Raw genomic sequence first — 26,242 nt, 5'->3', positions numbered from 1 at the left:
AGTTTAAAGGCAGGACTTTAGAATAATATAGCGGTGGACTTTGGCACAGTTTATATATTATATATATCGGGCTCTTAAAAAGCCACTTCAGCACCGCCTACGTAAATCTTTCTCACTCAACGTTACGACTCAGCACTAACGAACCAGCTGTGTGTGTTTGCTTTTCCCTTCTTTATTCTATTAAATCAGACATTTAAAGGTGGTGATTTCTATATATATTTTTTATTGTCAATAAATCCCATGAAAAGACCAAAACAAACAATGAACTATATCTTATTCCTCTGTGCTGTAGAGCTCTATTGTTGTCCAAAAACTATTAAAAACACATTAATGTAATCATGAGAGGACGTTAAGCTCTTTTAACTCCTCGTTGCTCACATGCTGGAGTTTCAATGGATCATTTTATTAATTTCAACAGTTGCCATGAAGGACAATTGAGAATCTAAAGAGGATGTGCTGGTCTGATTATTAGTCTGCTGCTGTGAGGGGAAAATAGTTTTTTAGACTATCTGATATGAGAAGATTGATCTCTTCAGCGCCCCAAAATAATCCCTTTCACAGCATTTCCTAGTTTCCTAGTAACTGATTTTGTGCATAAGATACCATGATTGAGATATTACAATTTATTAATACAATGATGTCTCTCTCACTGCATGTTTACCTGCTGCTGCTGCAGCTTTTACATCAATCCGACAGCGTTCAGGTCAGACCTGTGATCCAGTCAGACCGCCATCATGTAAAAGTGACCAGAGTGCTTTATCCAGACATGAGTCTGACATGTTAAATTGCTCTCAGATTGACATAAAGGCGTGCATGTCTGAAAGGCTGCTGCTTTCTCTCTGTGTGTTTCAGTGGGTCGGCAGACTACAGCCCCCGCCGCCGTCAGCGCCGTGGCCGGAACCACCGCCGGCATTGTGGAGCAAGGTAAACTCATCACAGCCGATTCGCTAACGTCTCCTCTCACTGACCTCGCGGCAGACGTAATTAAATAGGAAAAATCAGCTTGTTTTTAATCTCTCTTCTTAAATCTTCCCATCCGAGACACGTATGTTAAGGTTAAGTTTCCTGTCAGAACCCCTGAACCGACGCGCCGGCAAAAGGTCAAATGCAGGGGATCAATTTCCCCCATGAGGATTAATAAAGCACTCCTTCTTCTTCTTCTTCTCTTCTCTCCCCCCCCCCTTCACATACACCCCCACCCACCCTTAATGCTTCTCAAATGTTTGCCAAGGTAAGCAGCCTCATCTCTCATCTGGGAGCCAAGAGTATTACTGTTAAGATGTCTTTGCTTGTCATGGGTTAGGGCTTCTCTGTTGTGCAATACAGTCACATGCCCTGCGGGGAATTAGGAGAGAAATTGCATGCAGTTTGGTTGTAGTGTGTGTGTGTGTGTGTGTGTGTGTGTGTGTGTGGAAGCTTAGTTGTCAGACGCTCTTGAATGTGACATGCAAAATAATAAGTAGCACTCGGAGCTTCAATGAAAGATCAGTCTGTATGTTTTTATGCTGATTTTCTTCTTTTATTGTTAATTTTTTTGGCAGCGTTAAAACACCAAAATACACATTTTTATGTCTTCTGCACTCTTTTCCCTACTACGCTAAAGTGTTTACATTTCCCGCCCATCAATGAACTCTGTAGTGATCCAAACTAATCCAGCCTACTCTTGAGATTAACAAACCCATTATCACATACCTGCATCTGTATTCCACTTCCCTCATGCTTTCATTCCTAATCCCCCCCCCCCGCTCTAACTGTGCATGTGTGTGTGTGTGTGTGTGTGTGTGTGAGCGTATTTGGATTATATAGTCAGTTAGACTTTTTTTTTCCCACCATGCCCTCTGCTTATCTAATGCTTTGGGCAATGGATCAGGGTTAGGAGGTGCCAGTTGGATGTGTGTGTGTGTGTGTGTGTGTGTTTGTTTGTTGGGTTTTAATGTATTTTCACAGGACGGAGGGAGGGTTTTTTTTTTTTTTAAGAGGGAGGGATAAATTCAGCTGTGTTTTTTTCTCCCCCTCTGAAGGGTGGTAAGGAGGAAGAAATGGGGAGAGATAAGAATTGTCACTCTGTGTGTGGTCTGCATGTTTATTTCCTAAGTTAGGGAGAGCTTTGATGGGCAGGTGACTTTTTGAGCCAATGCATGCATGCATACGTTGCATCTGCAGCTGCTGTGTATGTGTGATCGTTGGTCATCTGAAGGTCTATGATGTGTACTCTTCCATCTGAGGGTGTGTCCTTCTGCCTCTCCGCAGCAGCCAAGAGTCTCCTCAACAAGAAGGCTGATGTCAAGGTAAGCTAGCTCGTCTCGTCTCATGCCTCCCCCTCGTTTTCTCTTGTTTTCATCCGCCTCGTTTCCTCTTCGTATCCTTGGCTGCCCTTCCACTGTTCTGATGCCCTTTGCGTTCAGAACTACTTTTATTATTCCATAAATATTTCCATCAAAGGCAGCAGATGCAATACATTCTGGGTGATTTGACTTTGTCAAGTGCTGTGCCGTTCGATTTTATATTTCCGAGATATTGTTTTTAGACTTAAAGGCACATTTTAAGCATGATGAATATGTCATTTCCTTTTCTGTTATTTAATGTTTTAGCTCAGAGCTGCATTGATACTTTATTCATTCATATTACTGAAGATAGTGTGGGTCTCAAAGATGAGCTATTTTAAAGTCAATATAGCAAACCTGATGAAATAAACAAACCAAATGAAGAACCAGAGTATCATAGTGTTTTATCTTATGTAGCTCAGCTGAAGCAAGTACCACAGTTAACGTCAATTCATTGTAGATATTGTCTATAATAAATCAATAAATAGATAATAAACTTTAGAGTTTCACAGAGCAAGAACGTGGTCAGACATAGACATGAGACACTACTGACAAAAACATTTAAATATCCACTAATAACAAGTAATGAAGTATTTGAATAATATACAAATATAAACCAAAAGGATTGAGACTGAATGTAACTGAAGGCGCTTGCAGAGACAGTGCACCATTATAAAAGTATAAAAATACATTAAAACAAGGAAAATGCAAAAATCCAACTTAAAGACAGCAAGTAAACTTTTCAGCTCTAATTAATTTGAACTCTTGCATCATCATTCTGCACTTTTCTCACTTCTGATGGAAACTTTCTCTCTAACTGGCTGGTTCGAGGGAGCTGTGTCGCCTCCTCTTGACTCTCAGACACCTCGGTTTGGCACAGCTGGCTCTTTGCATCACTGCAGACATTTTTTTCTTACGAAATATTTCCCAGTGCCAAAGCTCATTAAAGAATTAGTCTGTGCACTTTCATTTCCTAAAGCGAGACGCTGAATCTGCAGTGACTTGGACAAGACTGACGCTGCACCTCTGTTAGCTCCCTTCTGCTTTTTTTAGTCCCACAAGTGGTTTGTTTTATTCTGTCAGGTTCTGTAAGTGTCTGTGTGCAGTACGTTATGCATTCTGCACTGTCGCAAATGTGTATTTATGTGTGTGTGTGACGTATTTGCTGTGTTGTCTTGCTTGCTGTGTACTTGCATGAGTCAGTGTGAGGCCTCTGATGACCAGTTCAATGTACGCTGTGTCAATAAATGGTTAAATTTGTGTCTGATGCAGAATTTTGGATACAGAACTTGTTTCATAACCTCAAGTCCCAAAGGATGATATTTGTGTTATCTTGTGGAAATGAGATATTTTCTCATCATTTTTCAGATGGAACCTGAGGAATTGGCAACTATCTTATAGAAGCATGAGAAGTGATAGATAGTCGTCTCGTTCCTGTTATTAAATAACAAGTTATTGACCTTGTTTACACGACATCATAACTTGCAAGATATCATTTTGTGTGCACAAGGTACGGATCCTGCTCATGCAAGGTCATATTTTATGTGCACAAAATATGACTCTGGTTTGCACAACATAATACTTTTATTCACATAAGATATGGATCATGTTCACGCAAGATAATGTTTTGTGCAAACAAGATACAGATCTTGTTTGTGTAAGTTAATCACTTGTATGCACAAGATATGGATCATATGCACTCAAGATGATAGTTTGTGTAAAAAAGATATGGATCCTTTACACAAAAGTCATATTTTGTGTTCACAAGATATTAATCTGTTTGCACAAAATAATAACTTTATCTGTATTAGATATGGATCTTGTTCAAGCAAGATAATATGTTGTGTGTGCAAGATACATATCTTGTTTACGCAAGATGATGACTAGTACACACGTGATGATAGCTTGTGTGGATATTGTTCATGCAAGATAATATTTTATATGCACAAGATAAGGATCTGGTTCACACAAGATAATAACTTCATTCACATAAGATAGGGATCTTGCTCGAGTGAGATAATATTTTTTGTGCACAAGATATGGATCATGTTCACACAAGATGATAGTTTGTGTAAAAAAGATATGGATCCTTTACACAAAAGTCATATTTTGTGTCCACAAGATCTGTTTGCACAAGATAATAACTTTCTGCGCTCTAGATATGGACCTTGATCAGGCAAGACGATATGTTGTACGCGCAAGATAATGACTGGTACACACACGATGATAGTTTGTGTGGAAAAGATATGGATATTGTTCCTTCAAGATAATATTTCATGTGCACAAGATATGGATCTGGTTAGCACAAAATAATAACTTTCTGCGCTCTAGATATGGATCTTGATCAGGCAAGATGATATGTTGTGCGCGCAAGATAGATATCTTGTTCATGCGAGATGATGCCTGGTACACACGTGATGATAACTTGTGTGGATATTGTTCATGCAAGATAATATTTTATGTGCACAAGATAAGGATCTGGTTCAAACAAGATAATAACTTTATCTGCACTAGATATGGATCTTGTTCTCCCAAGATAATAAAGTGTGCACACAAGATAAAAATATACGTACTTTTTTCAGGACTTTTAGGGCACGATAGCATTCAGAGTTGAAAGTGTGTGAATTATTATTATTATTATTATTAACAATGAAGCATCACTGCCTTTCTTTTCTCCTCTCAGTCTCTCTTGACCTGTTTCTCTATGACACACTCTTCTTTCATTAACCTGCTTCTCCTCTTCCTCCTCCTGCCTCTCCTCCTACCTCTCTGCGTCTGCACTCTACTCCCCCTCCCGTCTCTCCTCGGGTGGCCTGATGCTAATCTCAGATTATTTCCCACCAGATGATTAATCTATCATTACATAATCACAGCTTCTCTTTTGCTGCACCCTGACGTCACACGAATGCACACAACCCCGAAGCTATTTCAGTATTTCTGCATTAGCACAGGCATCCCCTCTCTCTCACCCTCTGCTTTACACAATCATCTCAGTTTCCAGAAGCAATTTCCTGGGAAGTCGCTCTTTACTATCCAAGCAGGTGCAATAGCTAAGAGCAATGAAACTGAGTTAAAATCAATTGTTATATAATGGCTTTATCATCCTAACTGTTACTGAATAACGGAGGACTGACTCTATTATGGAAGTCGTTATAATAAATAGACGGTTTTCATGAGTTTTTACACCCAAATTAACACCTTACAGTGTAATTATAGGTAACTGCTCTCATGTTTCCACACTGAACTACACAGTAAGCACTGATTTAGTTGAAGATCACAAGACGTCTAGACATCTAGGTTCAAACCTGGCCTCAAGCAGCTGACCAGGTACAAGTGCAATGTGAAAGAGCGCTAGACAGAAAGGGTTTGTTTTTTAAATATATATAATTATTAAAGTAAGAAACAACTGGAAGTAGACAAGTGGATAAGAAATACCATAAACAACAAGAAAGAAGTGCAACAATCAATAAAGTGCTAAAAGGTTAAAGTGTTGAGGTGTTTTAAGGCATTTCTTGAATGCAGCAGTTTATAATAGCAACATTGATAGGAACTACAGTAAAGAAGAAAAAGAAAAGTAAAACGACCCTCTTTGTTTTGCTTTTGCAACTTTACTGTTGTGGTTCAGTCTCAGTTTGCTCTTCAACCTCGTTTCCAGCAGCAGCAGCAGCTGTTTTCAGCTAAAAACCTCAGATAAACCTAGCATCTAGCAGCTAAAGAGCCAGATATTTTCCTCAGAAGCTGGTGGAGACCAAACCAGAGCTAAAAGAGAGTGAATATTGGATCTACATCAATCAGGTGGAAAAAAACATTAAAAAACACTTTTCTTTTTCAAGCCAGATGGACAGAGCACCATGTTTTTTAGCGCTGGTGTTAAGAGCAAGAGATCAACTCAGTATGTAAATCAAAAGTGATGTTTGTTGAATCAGACAGTGACTCAGGAAATTGATGGCTTTGCTTCTCACATGGAGGATGTAATTGATGTTGAGGCCGAGCAAACCACTTGCCTCCGTTTCCTGCGAAATTAAACATCATCATTCATTTTCACAGCGTTTCTTTTCTCCCTCTTGAAGATGCCGAAGATGTTTTAGTCATTTATGCTCCTCTAACAGAAAGACAGATCATTTAGTAGGACTATAAATGACCTTCCCCCTTCCTAACAGAAACTCTCTTTGGAGATAAACACCATATGCCGCGGTTCATTGCTCATTTTTGTGCTTTCCTCAGTCTGGGTGTTTGATACATTGGGATGGTTTGTGTTTCTTCAGCAGCAACATTTCCCTTCAGCCTTGCTGATCTTTTTGAAGACGGCAGCTTTTTGCTCCTTTCAGGGCCTGTGAACCTCTCTCTTGCTCCTGATTCATGTGTCTAACACTGTACTTTCCATCTTGACTTACAGTTGACTCTTTCTTCCGTTTCACATCCTCAGAGAGGACAAGTGCCTCAAATTTCTTTGTTCAGAATAGTTGACTTTTTACCCTATTTTCAGCATCCCATTGGGATACACCAATCCCACTTTATCTCTCCCAAGTACTGATTCTGATACTGAAACACTGGTCGCAACTATAATTGATTTTTTTAAAATAATAACAATGTCTGATCTGTCAGTGTGTAATGTGTTGGTCGTGGCTCGTAGTGATGAACCTACCGAGAATTATCAGTGACTCTGCAGCTCCTCTCGGCTTTATGGAGCTTTATACTGAATTTCAGTTCATTGTTTACCTGTCCGGCTGCAACTTTACTGTTCTGGTTCACTCTCAGCGCTCTCATAATGTCGTTTTCTGAGAAAAAGCTCTAAAAAGCCAATGTACACTACCTGCACCAAACAGCAAACAGACACAGTTAGCTGTAGACTAGCTGGTGAACATAGTGGAGCATTTAGCAGCTAAAGAGCCAGATATTTCCCTCAGGAGTTGGTAGAGAGCAAAAACAGAAGCTAAAAGAGAGTGAATATTGGACTTACATTCACCAGGTGGACAGAAACACGACTCCACATGAATGATTATGTTGCTCCGTAACTGCTGGATGTGGAAATAAGCAACTGTTTGCTAACAAGTTCAACATATCAACTTAAAAAGCTGATGATGTGTCAGAGTTGTGTTCACTACTTGTTTCTGCTGCCCCCAAGTGGCCAAAAAATCAGTTATTGCAGGATTAATGTGCATCTATTATGTCTGGATGATGTGGTTTGGTGTGTCCCTAATCACATAGCCTTCACCTCTGTTTGTCTTAACATCTTCATCTGTTCTCTCAGCCCTATAGAGACAGAGGGGGAATGGACAGCAGCAGTGTTGGAGGACTCTTTTATAAAATTCGGGAGTTTTAGTTAAACTTTCTTCCTCCCGTTGTCACTCTCTCTTTGAGCTCCTCATGCATCTTCTCCTCGTCCTTCGAGCTGTCTCTTCTGGCTACTTCTGGACGGGTTGACGGAGAACAACACTCTCGCTTTCTCTTTACTTTCTGTTCAATCCTGCTTTTGTCTTTCATCCATCACTCCTCCAAGTCTGTCTGAGCCTATCCTGAGCAGCGTGTCGTCCTTCTGCATCATCCGGTGATTCCCAACAGACTGAATCCTCCTTTTTCTTCTGCTCTGCTTCTTTCATGGTTAAAACTCCTGCTGTTTCACTTTCAGCACAGCACACAAGTTTTTGTTCATTTACATGTTTATTTATTCATTTATTTTGAAGCGGTGTATCTGTCTCAGGACTGTGGGGGGCTGGAGTATCTTCCAGCATTTACTGGGCAGCATGTACCATGGGCAGGTCTCCAGTTTTATTAACACACAAACAAATCACATTCACACACACATACATCTAATTTAGAGTTTCCAATTCACTTAACCTGCTTGTCTCGGGAGGAGATTGGACTCATTTGCACTCATTAAGTTTCTGCACCAGTTTACAAGCAGACTCAGCTGTTTCTAAATCAGTTCTGATCACTTCTGGACCCGTAATGAAATACAAAGACTTCACACTGACTCAGTTCTGTTATTTGAGTTTGGACAACAACCAGAGTTGCCTTAACTAGGTTGAACAGATGTTTCAAAGACGAAGGACATTTTTAAACCCTTCAAACCAATCAGTCTGGTTGAATGGGACTCTGGTTGGTTTTCCTCCTTGGTACAATTTGTTTTGGCAGATCTGAACACATCAATCGTACTTGGACCGAACAACCGTCTCTGTCTGGTCACAGATTAATTCTGGAACAGTTAATTTGTGGTGGGAACGTGATCTGACCTCCATCTGACTGACTACAAGGCCCCAAGTTTGAGCTAAATGGCTCCAGAAGCACTTTGATGAGTGAAATCAACAGTTGCTAGCAGCTAATCGGAGAATAAATCAAGGTCCAACCTGGACTAACAACCTGTCTTCTTGATATTTGGACAGATAGGAGCTTCTTCAGCACCTTCTTCCTGTGTTTAAGTTCTCGCTCCTGCCCCACAAACACCTGACCAATGAGAAGGGAGAACATTCTCACCTGGCTTTTAGTGATGCGTTTTGATCCGCTTGAATTTTGCTCTGTGTGAAACGAAACCAAACCGACGTTTAACATCTAATTCACTGATTCAGACCGGAACAAACCAACTGTAGGTTTGCACCGAGAGTCTACAGCCATGACAGCAGCTGTGTGAGGCTGTATTTAGGCATAGTAGTGAGGTTAGAGGAGGCGGCTGCTCTGCAGGTGCACTTGATTTTAAACCAAAGCGGATTTTTAAAAATTGCGGTAAATGGGCGGAGACATGATATTTCTCATGGGAGGCTGTATTAAAGAAGAAACAAATTAATAATGTAATCTGAAGTGCTAAATCTGAGTCAACTGTAAAGATCCTGAGTTATCCTTAGTTTAATTTTTTGCGTTGCTTTGCTAATTAGCACTAAACACAATACAGCTGAGGCTAAAGGTCATTAGTTTGCAGTTATTTTATCATAAACCAAAGTATTAGACAGAAATTTTGATGAAAAGTTGAAAGTTCACAGGATAAACCAAGTTATTCCAGTTCTCCTTCAAGGAGATATGAACGTGTGAACCATATTTCATGGGAATCCATCCAATAGTTGTTGAGAATTTCACTCTGAACCAAAACATTTCAACCCGCTGGAGACGCTAGAAAAAGAAAATCACCAAACTCATTAAGATTCATCATCTGGGAACCATGAACGTGTGCGATCCATCAAGCAGATGTTGATATATTTTGCAGGTTAATTAAAAACTTTGACCTGAGATATTTCAGTTTGGACCAAAGTGGTGGACTGACCAACTAACCAATATCGCTACTCATACCTGTACCTATAAATCAAAATATAAAGTATACCTGGTACTCAGCTATCAGGTAGGATACTGAAGGTTTATTCCAACCTGTATAGAAGCTAGTGTGTTTTAGTCCAATGTGAAAATGTATCAGAAAGATCTACAACAAATATATAAAGAAAGCACAGCTACTGTATATATACAGTATGTTGAACAGTACATTACCTTCTGATCGGGTGTGTTACTGGTCCAAACATTTGTTTAGAGTTGCAGTTACAAAGCAGGAGAGTTAAATGAACGACTGACTCTCTGTTTGTTCTCCTGCCATGAATGAAAATATAATCAGCTTGTTTCCACACACACGGAAGCTGCCACAGCGCAGCGGTTCGCTTATCTGATAGTGGTTTTCAGAGTTCACACTTAGGTTTCCTGAGTCATTCGTCGAGTCTGGTCACACGTGACTCTTCTCACTTCAGCGAGTCAGAAACCAGGACGCCACAGAAGAAGAAGAAGAAGAGAGTGCAGAATTGTCACGCAGGCTTCACAGATGATGGATTTTAAAATTTTACTTTACAGCTGAATGATTGTTTATCCCTCTGGTGGTGGGATTGCTGGAGGGTCAAACATCGGTGCCATTCCATTAGTCCAACGGCCCGATATTCCCAAACCCCAATAGTTCAAAAAACTTCCCATTAGACCAAAAACCCATAGTCCAACAGCCCATTATCCCATTATTATGAGACCAGCATATTTGGCCCGAGACCTTCATCAGTCTGACTATGTTTGTTAAAAGCCCGACATTTGTTTTCTATGATGAAGCTCAGTGAAGCGCTGAGTCGTGCTGTAACATTCAACTTTCCTTTTATCAGGTGCTTGGTGGAATCAGAAGAGCCCTTCAAACAGTTTATTAGTTTCATACCTGAGTGTGAACACTGAGTAGCAGAGATAAGCACACTTATCATCCGTGTTGACAACAGGTATAGACTTTTTAGCGGCGTGGAGGCGTCATAAATGCTTGACGACCCCTCAGTGACCCCTTAGTCCCTCTAATATCCAATTAAAATTTCTACATGTGGACCAAACATACTAAATATAGTGCAAAAATGATTCTACACATTTACTGTACAAATGTTCTTACATTATCACCTCTAAAGATATAACTCTCTCCTTGACCTTTTTTCCATTTTTGCTCTATAATGGCCAGATTTTCTATTTTCTGTCCTCTTTTCCCTTCAGTCCAACACATTTTTCGGTTACAGGAAACCTTGCTGAGAAAAATAATGAGCAGAAAATACAGTTAATTGGTTTAAAGCATGAAACCGTTGTGTCCTGCCTGCCTTTGTGTGTTTGTGCATGCTGTCACAGAAGCAGAGGAGTTGCCGGTTACGTCTGCGTGAGTCCTTATACAACAGGGTGTCTGTATATTTGGCATGTTTGTGTGTGTGTTGAACGGCCTGTTTAGTCCTGCAGTCCTTTCATAAGTGTCTTTTTTTTGACCTCATCTTCCTCCGCCGAAACGAGGCCGCTGAGTGTTGTTTACTCGGCGAGGGATACATTAAGAGATGTCTGTTAAGAGAGGAGCGCATGTAGTTTGACAAAAATGGATGTTTCTGTATGTCTGACAGATGTTGCAGAGGTACACAGCTGTCATTGGTTTAATTTGCCATCTGCCAAATAGCCCTCAAGCCAGTGGAAGCAAATGAAAATGAAAAAAGCTCAGACCGGAATATCCGAGCTCCGACTGGCATTGATTTATATTTTACTGCCAATACAAATTAACCTTTCTATCTAATTAGATATACTAAAGTCAGAACTGCGGGGAAACCTTTTTGGATCCATAAATGTGTCTGCTTGTTGACTGACTGCTCTCTGGCACTTAAACTCTGGAAACTGTATGATCATTCTGCCCACTATTCTGGTCTCTGGAGCACTCTGCTTCTATCTGCTATTTTTACTTGTATTACACAGTTTTTTTGGAGGGGGGGGGGGGGTGAGAGATGGGGGGGGCAGCTTACACAGTATCCGCCCACTTTACAACCACCAGATGGCACCTCTCGCCGTTGTTGCTGAGCACTAATTTAGCGCTTTGTGTTGTTTTTTTTTTCTGCACAGCCACAGACAAACAGCACGAGAAACAGCATAGTGACCAGTCCCAAAGGCAACGTCCCCTCTGCTGCGCTGGTATGCAGCTCCGTGTCCGTCCGTCCGTCTGTCTGTCCGTTACACTTTTTTCTGAATGCAGCGTGTGTAGGTGTGTGTATGAAATAAAAGAGAGAGAGAGAGAGAGAGAGAGAGAGAAAGGAGGTGTGTAGGTTCAGATGACGGATCATGGTGGATTTTTACTTAAAGTTTGTATATTTAAAGATTTTAGAGCCACTCTGTGTAGAATCATGACATGGAGACACTGTGAGGATTGTCTCATTTTCTGCAAACAAAAACTGATGCAGTAGAGAGCTGAAGTCATGACGTCACTTCCTGTCTAGCCTCAGTTTCACTAGCTTCTGTAATCAATGCAATCTCTAGTTCAGCATCGTCTTTCTGAAAATAAATAAAGCGTGTTCCTGCATATTCTGTAATCAGCATCCACTGCAGCAACTGCTATCAGAAGTAGAAACGTTTGTGATTTTAACAAAGTCAAATAACAATTACTTACAAAAAAGGACTGTTCCCATGAGCTCATCGGTACTTGCGTCATCGTAACTTTGTTTCGTCCATATCCATAAAATTCACAAACACTCTTCTGATGTAATTTTCTCAACTTTTCTGTTTTAAAACTTCTCCAAGCGTTTGCTCCTCTCTGACATGTCCTGTGTGTACAGGGACAATTACATTTTTTATTTTAATTTATTTCAATTTTTTTTTTTTGAAAGTCTATATGAAATAAAAAGGGTAGGTGTAATCAGCTTAAACTTTAGCTTATACCTATCCAGTGTTTAGAGAGACTGTTTCTGTTTCTTCTGTGTATGTTAACCATAAATTTTATATGTGTAAATGGTATAAATATGATTTTGTTTTATGTTTTATATGTTTTCTTATGGACTGGAATAAGGGGACTTGAGGACGGTCCAACGGTGCTGCAAGACTAATCATATATTGTTCATTTATGCTGCATTTTTAATTACGTTTCACCACATTTACAATATTGGCGACATTTACATTAACTACGTTTTATGAGGTAATGTTTTCATATTACATATCAAAGCAGAACAAAAACGCTCTAAGACTTATGGGTAATGGGGTTCATCAAAGGCTGCGAAAAAGGAAGGAAAACAACAATATAAGGTAGTTTTCTATAAAAATTACCATCATTGTGTAAACGTACGGAGTGAACAGTTCTGTTCCAAGTCTGGATTTTTAAGTCTTTACATTACTGTAAATGTAAATGGGATTTTTGAATGAGGTTTTCTTAAGTCTGATACAGAATCTGGAAGTTCTGGTTTCACTTTAGCTCTAAAGAAATGGTGGTTTAATCATGTAAAAAATCTACACACAGTGGCTTTAAATATACAATAGCAAAGAGAGAGAGAGAGAGAGTGTGTGTGTGTTTATGAGAATCTCCTGTTGAAGAGCCATATGTATGATTTGTATTTGAATATATAATGTTTGTGATTTTTGTGTTTCACGATTCGATTAGTAAAGAGATTTGAGTTTGATACACTGGTGCAGATCTGCAGATAGCGTTAATGGTTCAATATGGGGAGTCTTAAAACCATTCTCTGTCATTAACACTTTCTAAACTTCAAAATCAGTGCTTTTACTCTTCAAAATTAATATATTTCACTCATTTCTCCCCTTTTTCCACATGTTACTCACATCCTGCTCTCTATCGATCTTCCTCTAATGTCTCCCGAACTCTCATTTTGTCATCATAAAACATTCCCTCTTTATCTCCATTCGTTTCTACACCCACCTACTCTCTTTCTTTCTTTCTTTCTTTATTGCTTGCTTGCTTGCTTTCTGTCTTTCTTTCCTTCTCCATTCTTCCTCCAGGAGCCTCAGACTACTGTTATCCATAATCCAGTAGATGGGATCAAGGTACATCCTCCTTCCCCTCCCTCCATCTCTTTATTTCTTGTCCTTTTCTTCATTTGTCACTCACTCCGTTTCTCTATCTGTGTGGGTTTAACCAGGATGTTTTATTTGCAGTATTTGGTAAAATATTTCTATTTCTGTGTGCATCTGTTTGTATTTATGCATGAGAGAGATGGAGAGAGAGAGTGTGTGAGAGAGGATGCCGGAGCTGTGAGTCCTGTGAGGTGTTTTTCAGTCTTATACTGCCACTCTGTGTTCAGATAGATGGAGCTCAGCGATCCCGCTGTGGGCTGAGCAGTCAGTCCGTGTGTGTCAGCCATATCGCCGCCAGATTAACCCTCATCCCACTGTTCAGACTGTGTGTAACAGTGGCTCAACGTCAATGTGCTGTGCAGTCATCTGTGTCCGTCAACACTGAAAGAGCTCAATATGTAGACGGGATTGTTTCAGTGTGCTGCTGAGTCACACCGACAGCTGCTGTGTTCTGTTTTTTCACAAAGTCGTGGTGTTAAAATAGAGTCACGTTGTGTATTCTATGGAAGAAATGTGTGCGTGTGTGTGTGTGTGCATGCATTTGTGTGTGTGTGTGTGTGTGTGTGTGTGTGCGTTTTCATTTTTAAGATAACTAATATTTTCATCTGTGTACGTTTTGTTTGCAGGAATCATCTGACAGCAGCAACACCACTATTGAGGATGAAGATGTGAAAGGTGCGCGCGCACACACACACACACACACACACACACACACACACACACACACACACAAACACACACACACACACATACATGCACGCACATATTAACAAAAAGTACACACATACACATATTCAAAGGCAGTGGTGACAAGTGACAATCTACATCACATACACTTCCCACATCAACAAAACAAACACCCACAATCCTAATTATACAGCTAAACAAGACAAAAACAAAACAAAACAAATCAAAACAAAATAATAACAATAACACACATTTACATGTACATTACATGCACTCCACATATTTAACAAACACGTTAAACCTGAATATCTTCATATCTGGTCAACTTAAATAAATTATTTGAAATATAAATGAATATAAATACATGTCACACATGAACACATCCACCTTTCATGATTTACAGCTGAAACAACACTATCAAGACCTTTACATTTTGCTCCAGGTGTCATTATTGTCCATCTGTTCTGCATCCTAAAAACTAAAACAAAAAAAAACCCTCAAACTAGATTTAAATTTTAAGTCTGCGTTTTTTTTTGAAATCATTGGTTGTAATATCTCTTCCCACATGGTTTCAAACTGATTTAATTTGTTAATTGGCTTTTCCATTTGCAAATAATAACACATTTCTTTTTTTCCAGTGTAGTAGTGTAGGAGGGGATGTGGATTTCCAGTGTCCACAACCGATGAAAAAAGAACAATTATATTTACCCCTTAATGTCTCTGATAACTGCTCCATATCAAAACCAAATCCTCTGAATTTTGCAACAAACACAAAAAGTTTGGATCAATTAATTCAAATATCAGTTCCCTGATATATTTGTCATATTTATTAAAGGTGCAATATATGAAAAACAGTTCCACTAGATGTCGCACTAACAACAGCATCTCAAACCAAAACAAACGTTTACTCAATAAAGTTTGGGGGAAAAAACATCATCTGAACTGATATGATGTCAAACTAGGTAGCACTGATCAAATATGGATCAAGATTCTGTTACTGCTTTGCATATTTCTCACCTCAGATGTTTTCAGAAGAAGACATTTTTAGTGTACTGTTTAGCTGTAATATGAGAGAGTTTGTGACTCAGCCACCATGTTGAAAACGGACCTGGAGGACACGGAGGGACTCACACGCACTAACACGCACGCGCAGTCGGAGCAGCTATCAAAACACAGAACAGAGAAGCTCACATAACAACACACACAGAGGGAGAGTGACTTCATTCTCTGCTCGGGTCAACATGACTTCACTATATCTTTACTTAGCAAATAGATGTTTGCTGACATCTAGTGAGGCTGAATGTCGTTTATTTAACTTTATCTTTATATTATTTTATAAAGGATTAAACACTGTAATATCTCTTTCTAAATTACAACGTTCCCTCCATCTTTAAAAGGCTTAAAATTATGATTATTATGATTGTGAAGATGAATTATTACAGAGTAAAGTGGATTTCTAAGGTGGATGTACACCAGCAGAAACCTGGCAATAACTAATCAATAAATAAATATTATTATTATTTAATAAACTATTTATTAACTATTAATAAAGCAATTAGATATAACTTATAAGGCCTTCATAAATAATTCCTTATTAGAAAGTGGAACCAAATATAATTACACATCAATGCATCAGTAATAAATAATAAATAATCTCAATAACATACATGTTAACAACACAAAGTACATTTGCCGGTAATATTTCTGTACTTTTACTTAAACTGACCTCTGATCCTGATTGGCTCCAAACTAGTTGTGATGTCACAACTACGCGCCTTAAAGTGAGATTTAAAGTGAGCGCAGAGAAACTTTCCCTGTCAGCAGATCAATGGAGAAGCTTAAACATCACAGTGAAGCAACAAAAAGTAAAATACATTTTTGAATGGAAGGAAACTTTAAAAAAAAACTTTTTTACACCGTGATATGAAGCTTGTTTTATTTTGTGCAGGAAAACAGAGAGAAGGGAACATGCAGATGACGTGAGAAGGTGTATGAAAATAAACAACAGAGAGAGAGAGAGGGACAGTGAGAGAGGGAGAGAGGGAGGGAGGGAGGGAGATAGAGAGAGAGAGACAATCAGAGCGAGCTAAGCCTTCCTCTCAGTGCAGGGAGGAAGTGAGGGGAGAAGGACACAGTAAATCTCATCTAAAGGGCTGGGACAAGAATAGCATGATGAGCTCAAGCAGCTTCACATGTGAACGAGAGATATGATGGATGACGGATGGAAGTGGAGAGCGACACAGCGGCCAGACGGTGCAGGAAGGGACATTTTTACTTTTGATAAAGGGGGACGTGCAGGCGAAGAACACGGAGAGTGAAACAACACAACTTCTTGCATGGAAGTAGTTTTTATGTGCGCCGCGGCATGGAGGAGATTTCACTCAGAGACACGGATGAAAGAGAGATGACCGATTAGATTTACGATGAGTAACAAACACTCAAGTGAGTCTGTGAATGTTTGTTAATGTTTGTGAAAAGAGTTTTTTAGTTGTGCACTAAGGCATCGGTGTGCTACGGCTTCACGATGAGGGTGAATTGTCACATGGGATACAATCACATTGTTCTCACTATGTTTTCTTCTCTGCAGCCCGCAAACAGGAGATCATAAAGATCACAGAGCAGCTCATCGAAGCTGTCAATAACGGAGACTTTGAGGCCTACGCGTGAGTTCGCCGCCTCATTCTTTCTTGTTCCATAAAAAAACCCCTAAACAGGAACCTCATCAGCTGGTTGGAAAAGTAGGACTTTAGCTCCATCATCCGTAGAAAAACCATTAATCTGATTGACATAAAATGTGTTTTATCTTTGTATTAAAAGATTAAAGAGTAATTACAGTCATTGTTTTATCCCCTCTTCTCTACCTACCGTACAGTTTATAATAATGCTCGGCAGATTGAGCGATGGAGGGGAGGGGGGAGGTTTGGTAAAGTGTGTTTCTGTTGGATGCCACAGTAATGGAAGCCCATTTCTGCCATGAAGAGAAAAAAAAATAATTAAAAATTACGCAGGATAAAAATAAAAATACAATTTGTAGGTCAAATTATGAGATAGTGAGCCAAAATGTTCAGTTATTTAGTCAAAACTATGAGATAATTCAAAATTATTGGAAAAATATGAGATAGTAAGTCACCTTTGTTAGCTACTAAGTCAAAAATTATGAGATAGTAAATCAAAAGTATGACATTGTAAATCAACTTTTTTAGCTACTAAATCAAAATTACGACATAGCAAGTCAAAACTCTTTAGATAGTAAAATGAAATTATTATCTCATATCATAATTTTGATGAGTATTTTTATGTTAAACTTTTCATCTTTTTTTTTTTTTCCTGGCACAAATGGGCTTCCATACATGTCAGAATACCTTGTAAGTGGTACTGTGACATCACCAAATTTGGGTCAGCAGAGTAAATTTTCTTTTCTAGTTTTCAGCTGTATAACATTGTTAAAGAATTGTTTAAGTAATGATATCATGGATTATATTCAAATTTTTCACTGTGGAGAAGGAAAACAAGCACATTTACCATCTAAAAAGCGTAATTTAGAGGTTAAATTTGATGTGACGTCATGTCCAATTTCTCTGTTTTCAGGTGGATATGAGGGTTAAGCCATAAGGTCTAAGTCCAGATCATTGACTGTATATAAATATGGACGACGCGTCTCCACTTCCTGCCGCTATGCGAAAATGAAGCCAAAATATCTCCTTTGCTTGGAGCTGCCATCTTTCTTGTGTGACGTCATTTGCAGTCAGAGTCTGCGTAGTAGAGTTGGGCGGCGGGATGACGGCCCCTGGGACTCGCCCCCTCAGCCGCCCCGCCCCCTGACGGAGGTTTGAGAGCGGCTGTCACAGCTGTCAATCATGACGTCACACCCCCTTTTTATATCATCAAATAACTAATTAAAAACAAACTTATCAGAAAAATGAGCACTTGGACAAACATCAGCGTGATAAGAACGACCTAAAATGACAGAAACCATCTTTGGGAAAAATTTATTTGACATGTACTTTTTTCTTTTTGTCTGGTCATTTAACATGGAGGGGGCGGGACTTATGAGCTATACTGCAGCCAGCCACCAGGGGGCGATCCAGATATTTTGTCTCCTCTTTTGGGGAGGTTTCATGACGTCCATATTTATATACAGTCAATGGTCCAGATGTTGCTGTAGCATATAAATAGTAGTTATAGTTATAATAGTTTCTCACACATTAATTCAGTGGAGACGGCAAACAACAAGTTGCCCTTTAAAACGTGATATTAAAGAGCCGTTTTCTGACGTCGGCCTGCATGTGTTTACAGGAAGATCTGCGACCCCGGGCTGACTTCATTTGAGCCTGAGGGGCTGGGTAACCTGGTGGAGGGAATGGACTTCCACAGATTTTACTTCGACAATCGTAAGACTACAATTTAAACTATTATCGGCATTTAAATTGATTGACTGTAAAATCTAAATCTACGTTCTAATCTTTGATCCCTCTCTCCCGTCAGTCCTCTCCAAGAACAGCAAGCCCATCCACACCACCATCCTCAACCCCCACGTGCACATGATCGGCGACGACGCCGCCTGCATCGCCTACATCCGCCTGACGCAGTTCGTCGACGGACAGGGCCGTCCCCGCTCCAGCCAATCAGAAGAGACCAGGGTATGGCACCGCAGGGACAGCCGGTGGCAAAACGTCCACTTCCACTGCTCAGGAGCTCCTGCTGCCCCGCTGCAGGGATGAGGTACGCAACAAACAATTAAAACAATCACACACTTAATACATCACTATGATGTCATAGCAGACAATGTACAACAAGTTGAATCGTGCTCCTCAAGACTAGTATATTGAGCCATATGTGTAAAATCAGCTTAAAAAAGTTCCTATTTAATTGTAATTGTATTGGAAATGGTGATCAGCCTTTTCACTCATTTCTGACTATTTTTAGACGACACAATTAATCAGATTAAGGTTTTAATCGATAGTGAAAATGAGTATTCGCAGCTATAAACAAGGCAGACGAGTTGCTAAAGTTTGTGGACATCAGGGATTCATTAACTCAGAGCAGAGCATCTTTCAGGAACACTTTTGATTGATATAATTAAAGCAGCTGTAATCAGCTACCCTCAGCTCTTCTGAGCATTTTAGCATCTTTCACCTCATTGATTTTGTTCAGTCTCAGCAGCATCGTTTCCAGCAGCAGCTCTTTTCAGCAAACAATCTCTGATAATCCCACTGTACACACTGTGATCCTAATCCAAAATTACATCTCAGCCGGGTCCATTACTGACCTGATGTTCTGTTCCTACTTACATGACGTTATATAACAAACTATCACACAATATATACACGGTATTAAACTTTATCACGCGGTCACAAGCCTCAGTTTCAGTTCAGTCCCGAGTTTTTTGCAGATTTTTCTACATATTAGCAACACAATCTAGCTAAACTTTTTTACCCATGTGCATTGAAACTGTCTTACTACTTTACTACTATTCAAAATATAACTAAACAGTTGAATTTAAATAATATTAGAGCACCAGATACACTTATGTGCTCAGTTAGCTCTTACAACAGTTGCAATAACATGGAAGACGTTATAATTGTATAATAAACATCAATTGACACTTAAAATGTCCTTTTATCTGCTTGCAAATGCATCACAGTGTGTTATAAACCATTTAATAAATAAGCCATTCAGTAAAAGTGTTACCGTCGCAGGTTTAAGCCGACTGTTAGCGAATAAACTAAACTATTGGCCTCTATTCTCTCCAGGTATGTGAGGCTGACGAGGAGGCAGACAGGAGCAGAAAAGGATCATCTAAGAGAGTAAATCAGCACTGGGAGAGAGGTACAGGTGGATGGAGGGTTGGTTAAAGGAGTCTGAAGATATTTGGGATCCCGGTTGACCTCCTGCAGTCTGCACACCCACCTCAATCTTCTCTCTCTCTGTCTCTCTACAACCTCAACTACAGACGATTAACTCCGACGCAACGCTCCCATCACCGAGACCCCACAGCAGAGGGCATATCAGTTATAAAAAAAAGAAATGAACTGGACTTTTAGCCCGCGTCTTGTGGCTATACTAGCCCAAAAGTACCTGGACAGCACCTGTCCTCCCCCCCCCGCCTACCTTCTATCTCCCTCTTATTCTGCGCCACAAGGCTTCAGACGTGGCTCTCTCCTCGTTGAAGATTTACCCGTTTTACTTCTACTCAAACATAAAGTTATTGTTACTTACTTCTAATCTTATTATGGCTGCAGTCTGTCGTTGTGCTCTTTCATCTGTACAGTATATTTATTAGTCATTTTAAACCCTCTTTCTTTTCTGGTATCCTCTTCTTCTTCTGCTTCTTTTTTTATGACGAGCATGACTCTTTACCTGTATTCTTATTAGCAGTGGCTGTTTTCTGCACGACTAAAGGCTGCCTGTGTGAAATGAACATACAGTAAGTACCACGTGTCTCACTTAAGAGACAAGTGGGTGTATGTAATTATCGTTTTTTTGTTTTGTTATTCAGTGAAGCTTTTCTTTTTTGTTTGTTTGTTTGTTTGTTTGTTTTTTTCTTTCTCTGGAGTGTAGTTGACCCCCCGAACCGACGCCTCCGTGTGTTCTCCGGACCCTTTGAGCCGCGCACACCATGCAGCATGCTAAGATCTTACTGTTGTTCTTAATTGATTCTCTCTATGTACTGAACATTGCAAGTAATTACTGAAATTATAACAATGGTTGAAATTATAGTATCATGCTGTTATGTAAATTTTCCAGTTTCATCGTGGTGACTTAACTACAATTACGCTGTAGATGGTATTTAATTGCATGATATTCCAAGTTAATACATTGGTAAGTTGGGTGTTATTGTGCATTTTGTTGATTTTTCTCTTTTTGGACTGAACTGCTGGTGAACTATAATCTATTGCCTCTATTTTCTGGGCTTTGTAAGTGCATAAACTATATTTTTTGTGTTAATATGATTAGTGTAGTACATGAGGACACTGGTGAGGTAAATGATGACAGATTATGCCTTTTTAAAGAATTATTTGTTGGATCCAGATCAGATATAAAGTGGCTAAAATTCAAGATGCTAATTGATCGCTTTTATTTATTTATTTTTTTTAGGATTTTTGGAGCTTAATTTCAATTATTATTTCAAAGTGCAGCTTTTTACTTCACACTTATGAAGAAAATACACAAAAATGCTAAACGAAGCATTGGTATCAGGGATGTAGAGAGGATTATAGAGAACCTGAGGTCATAAATCCAGAAAATGTTTGACCCAACACCTAAAAATCTCTTCTTTTTTAAAAATATTTGGATTTTTAAACATTTTATTTATTCAGTTAATGGTTCAGTTGTATTCTCTGTACATTTTATTCCCCCAATTTAGTGGTCTTACCTTTTCATGAGCAAAGAAAAAAACAGCCCTGTTGTCAGATTTGTGATGATGCATTTTTCATATAATCTAAAAGCTTCTTTAATTGTGTATTTAGCCAAAGAAGTAGGAGGATTTTCTCTACCGATAAAGGAATAATCCTCAAGTTTATCTGAAAAAATGTTAAATCACCAAATTTGGAGAAACATGGTTTTAAGTCGTTGATTCTGCATCCTGCCAGCAATACAGTTCTGGTGGGGAATTAATAAATTCTTTGTTTATTGAATGTAAACTCCCTTCAGGTTCTTTAAACCCTCAAATTCCTACAAAAAAATACTCAAGACCTCAGTGTCTGATTAGTGTAACTGTACGACAACCTGTCCTCAAGAGGGCGCCAACATCCAACAACAAAAAAATGATATCTGAGTCAACCACAGGGTTCAAAAACTACAAACATGATCAGTGCTGGTTTCTGCCGGGAGGTGGGTGTTGGTGAGGGAGGGACATCCTGAACATGATAAGCAGAGTGTAAGAGGAGAGAGATAAAGACAAACTAATACAGACGGTCATACCAGGCCTTCAGTTACTTCATTTCAATCAGCATTTACAGTTTGTCACAATTGCTTTGGTTCAATTATTCAAAACTCTTAACACAAAATGCTTCACAATGCTTCAAAACATCTGTATCAAATTATATATATATGTTTATCACTTATTTTTAATACCTAATGATACATAAGTCATCTTTTAACCTCTGTAAGCATAAGCATAACAATAACGAATAGCAAAAAGGAACAAATAATAATACAATATCACAATTAAAGAGTGATGTTTTAATGATGCAGTTCCTTAATAAATTAATAACTAAGTTAGTAATTACAATACTAGTGTTACATATAGATAAACAAATACAGAAACCATCAGCAGAATCAAACAGTCTGCTGTTCTTCAATAGTATAAGGGCGTTTTAGTGTTTTGCACTAGGAACTGCATTTTGTGTTTTAATTATTAAACATTAAGAGTTTTGCACAATAAAACCAAGCCAAAGCAGTCATCAAATAACACAAGTCAACTGTTTTTTGTTTTTGTTTTTTTTTTTGCAAAAGGAGCCTGTGATTAAGTCATATCAACAAACATGAGTGAGTGAAATATTATCAGACCGAAACTCTGCAGGTGTATTTTTACCGTTCGTACCATTGAAACTCTTGTAAGGCATGAAGCCAACAGTCCTCCTTCCTGTCTAGTTCAAACCCTAATAGTATCAGTACTTTAAATAGGATTACTGATCTAATAGAGCCATTGTCCCCTTTGGCAACCATTCCATGTCCAGTTAATTAGCATGTGGCAGAAGACATGTAAGATTTAGGCTACAACTCATTTTAAGCGCGTTAGAAGAGCCTCTTTTCCTCAGTTTGATCAGGAGACGACGGATGATGATGCTACTGTGTGTGAAGCAAAGCGTTTCTGACTCTGATTTCTTTTATATTACTATTATACTGATGATGATGATGATGATGATGATTCCTCTGGTGTGCATTCCAAGTCTTATCAATATAAAAAAAATGTGATCAGATGTAATCAGTGTGTGAACCAATAAAATGACAATGCAGAGAGCACTTTACTCCTCTCTCTTATCTCGGCTGATAGCCAAAGAACACAGTGTGAGTGAGTTATTTGTTTGTGTGTGTGTGTGTGTGTGTGTGTGTGTGTGTGTGTGTGTGTGTGTGTGTGTGTGTGTGCGCGCATCACTCTGTTTAATGATTTCATTGGTTATTTAATGTAGATACTGATCTAGTCAGGCTCCAATTAGTCTGTAAGAATTAGCCAAAGGGCAGAGTTTAACCGTAGTTAGTAGAAAACAGTTGAAGCAGCTCAGAGACAGATGGTGGGGGAGGGGGGGATCGGGAATCGATAATGGGAATCAATTGGTGTTGATCCCAGTGCTGGTAATGACATTGATTGTTGAAAGAAGTCATGCAGCTGTTTGATAACTAGGAAAGGAATCACTAGGTTTCATAGTCAATATAGGGAAGTTTGTACACTTGCTCTTTACATAATCAATGTCAGGACAAAGGTCGACATATATTGCTCTGTTGTAGGTGGTACATGAAGTACATCTGGCACTGAACCAGAACATATAAATGTACATTTACCGGTTGTATAAGTGCACAAATCTTTGTCTGGGAAGGGGAGGGGGTTGTTTTTTTAAAGAAAGGGGTGGATACATGGCAGCATGTATCCACCAGCAATATCTTGGGGTTGTTTTCATCATGACAGGCGACTACTCTCACCCAAGTAAAAAGTAGATACTTGTTAGCATTATCCGGCCTTATGCAGTATAGACATTATATTTGGGAAACTGTAGTGGTTGGCAAAACTAACTTAATGGGCAGCTTCATCTGAATGTCAATCATTACCCACAATGCAACTCAAGTCCAATTAAATCAACTGTACAGCTTGGCGTGTGTTATGCTAGTAGCGGCTAATGTAGCCTGGAGCTACTAGCCTCCAGCAGAGATGAGTAGCCACAGAGGTCTGGTAAACTCACTTCTTTCTAACTCCACACTGTGATATTTTTCATTTTCAAACTTGTAGTCTTCAGCCCTAAAGAGAAGCTGACTCAAGTGACATCACTTGAGTGATCAGTAATACATTGTTGTATTAATACAACAGAGAAGCATAATATTTCCACCACTGACTAGAAGTAAAATGAATGTGCCCTTGCTGGAGTTTTCTGTGTCTCATTGTTAAATATTGTAATGTTTAGTTGGTGCAGGACAACACTGAATATCATTGGATATATTAAAATGAAGCAATGCACAAGTCAGTAATGAAGTAAAAAGTGAAAGTGGAGTGAAAGTAAAGTAAATTTACCCTCAATTATTATAAATGAAAGTAAACGTATGAGGCCATTCTGCAAAAATTATACTCTTACTTTTGATACTTAAATTTTCCTGATAGACTTTTAAAAGTATTGAAATGAATATGAGTATTTTTACAGTGTGATTTTGTTACTTTTCTGCTCAGAGATCTAAATTTACAGGCTTGACAGGTCAAAGAGGACACAGTGAATGTGAGTGGCCACCTGAACTGTGTGTAAATGTCTCTTTTATGGCTGTCTTTAGCATCACAAAGAGTTAATTTGCATCACCAACAGAGTTGTGCTGCCAAAACACAGATTACATTATCATATATCAACATAAAAATATGAGCCAGCAAGACGTGGTGGTACAGTAGTCTCCCTGGGAACAAATAAATCTGAATAAAATGTACTCAAGATATAAAAGCAGTACACAGAGTGATGAGATATGACAAAATAAGTACAATTAGTTCAGGATAATTTTGAAGGGCTTTAGTTGAGTATTTTCCACACTGTAATTCATGAGACAGAAGAAGAACTTTCACTTCACTCTCACTTTTTACATCATTACTAATTTGTGCATCGCAACATTTTAATCAAATTAACTCAATTCAATGTTTGTTTTTTTTAAACTAAATGTAAAAATATTTCATAATGTGACACAGCTATAATATATCACTCCAGCAGGGGGCATTGATTTTATTTCTTTTCTACAAGTAAAGGTGTAGCATTTATAAGCAGTATATACACACTTATTAAATGATTAATAACACATTATAATGTAGTTGTGAATAGATATGAGGACATTTTGTATGTATGCATGTATTTGTCAATAATTATAACTTGTCATATGAAGCATGCGTAACTATAAACAGGTAATGTATGATTGATAACACATCACATTAATCATATTTAATGACACACATGACAGTGTACAGTGTACTTACAGTGTATTATTAAACACATAAAAATCAGTCACAAGCAGCTTTAAAACTGTTTATAAAGGTTACAGTGGTCATTCTTGACCTTGGAAATGGTAGTTTGATTTAAAAAAAACCTCAATAATCCACTTACTAGATTTCTCCAGGAGCTTTCCAATGCACCTCATGGCCTTCAACAGTGGATAGAGTTGTTCAGTTTTCAAGAGTGACAAGGATGTGTTTATTTATTTTTATCACTATAAACATAATAAACATAAATAATGTATTTATAATATAATAAATAATTAACAAATGTTTTTAAAATGTGCAGCAAATATTGTAGCTTTTTAGTGTTTTTAATGTTTTAACTCGTGTTGATATGGTCTTCTCTTTTGTTTTTAATTTGTTCTGTAAAGCAGTGTGAGCAGCATTTTGTGTATAACAGGTGCAATATAGATACAATCTATAATTATTATTGCTATAATCATAAAACATACAACAAATACATTGTTTTTTATTTAATAGTCATATAAAATATCTTTTATCGTTACAACTGTGTTATATTGTAAGTCATTCATAAACTGTTCACAGGAGGGGTTATAATTGTTGTTGTTGAGAAATACATTCTTAAAATGTCCTTTTCTCAACTTAAAGCTACTTTATTGTATTTTAAACCTTTAATTAATTGTTATATATTGCTTAGAAATACTAAATAAGGGGGGGGGGGTTAAAATAAATATTGTTACTCCTCAGGGTGAGCAGCTCTGAACTCACAGTTTTACGGAGTTTG

General features: G+C 38.5%; 1 protein-coding gene across 10 annotated transcripts in view; it reads left to right on the top strand.

Moving 5' to 3' along the window:
* The window catches only part of LOC121885511 (calcium/calmodulin-dependent protein kinase type II subunit beta), a 51,189-nt gene extending 27,902 nt beyond the window's left edge, over positions 1 to 23,287 (top strand). For 4 of the 10 annotated variants that reach the window (XM_042395025.1, XM_042395029.1, XM_042395032.1 and 1 more), the window contains 9 exons: positions 853 to 924; positions 2,251 to 2,288; positions 11,682 to 11,750; positions 13,560 to 13,604; positions 14,261 to 14,309; positions 16,909 to 16,984; positions 18,618 to 18,712; positions 18,807 to 19,043; positions 20,075 to 23,287. In XM_042395025.1, the coding sequence (XP_042250959.1) occupies positions 853 to 924; positions 2,251 to 2,288; positions 11,682 to 11,750; positions 13,560 to 13,604; positions 14,261 to 14,309; positions 16,909 to 16,984; positions 18,618 to 18,712; positions 18,807 to 19,042 (680 nt within the window). In that variant the 3' untranslated portion in view covers position 19,043; positions 20,075 to 23,287. The remainder of the gene's footprint in view (positions 1 to 852; positions 925 to 2,250; positions 2,289 to 11,681; positions 11,751 to 13,559; positions 13,605 to 14,260; positions 14,310 to 16,908; positions 16,985 to 18,617; positions 18,713 to 18,806; positions 19,044 to 20,074) is intronic. The other 6 variants (XR_006092576.1, XM_042395026.1, XM_042395028.1 and 3 more) reach the window with 6 other exon arrangements.
* The last annotated feature ends 2,955 nt before the right edge of the window (positions 23,288 to 26,242 follow it).

This window comes from Thunnus maccoyii, chromosome 19, assembly GCF_910596095.1.
Source record: "Thunnus maccoyii chromosome 19, fThuMac1.1, whole genome shotgun sequence".
In the NCBI taxonomy this organism is placed as follows: domain Eukaryota; kingdom Metazoa; phylum Chordata; class Actinopteri; order Scombriformes; family Scombridae; genus Thunnus; species Thunnus maccoyii.
This window is presented reverse-complemented; position numbering and strand designations above follow the sequence as displayed.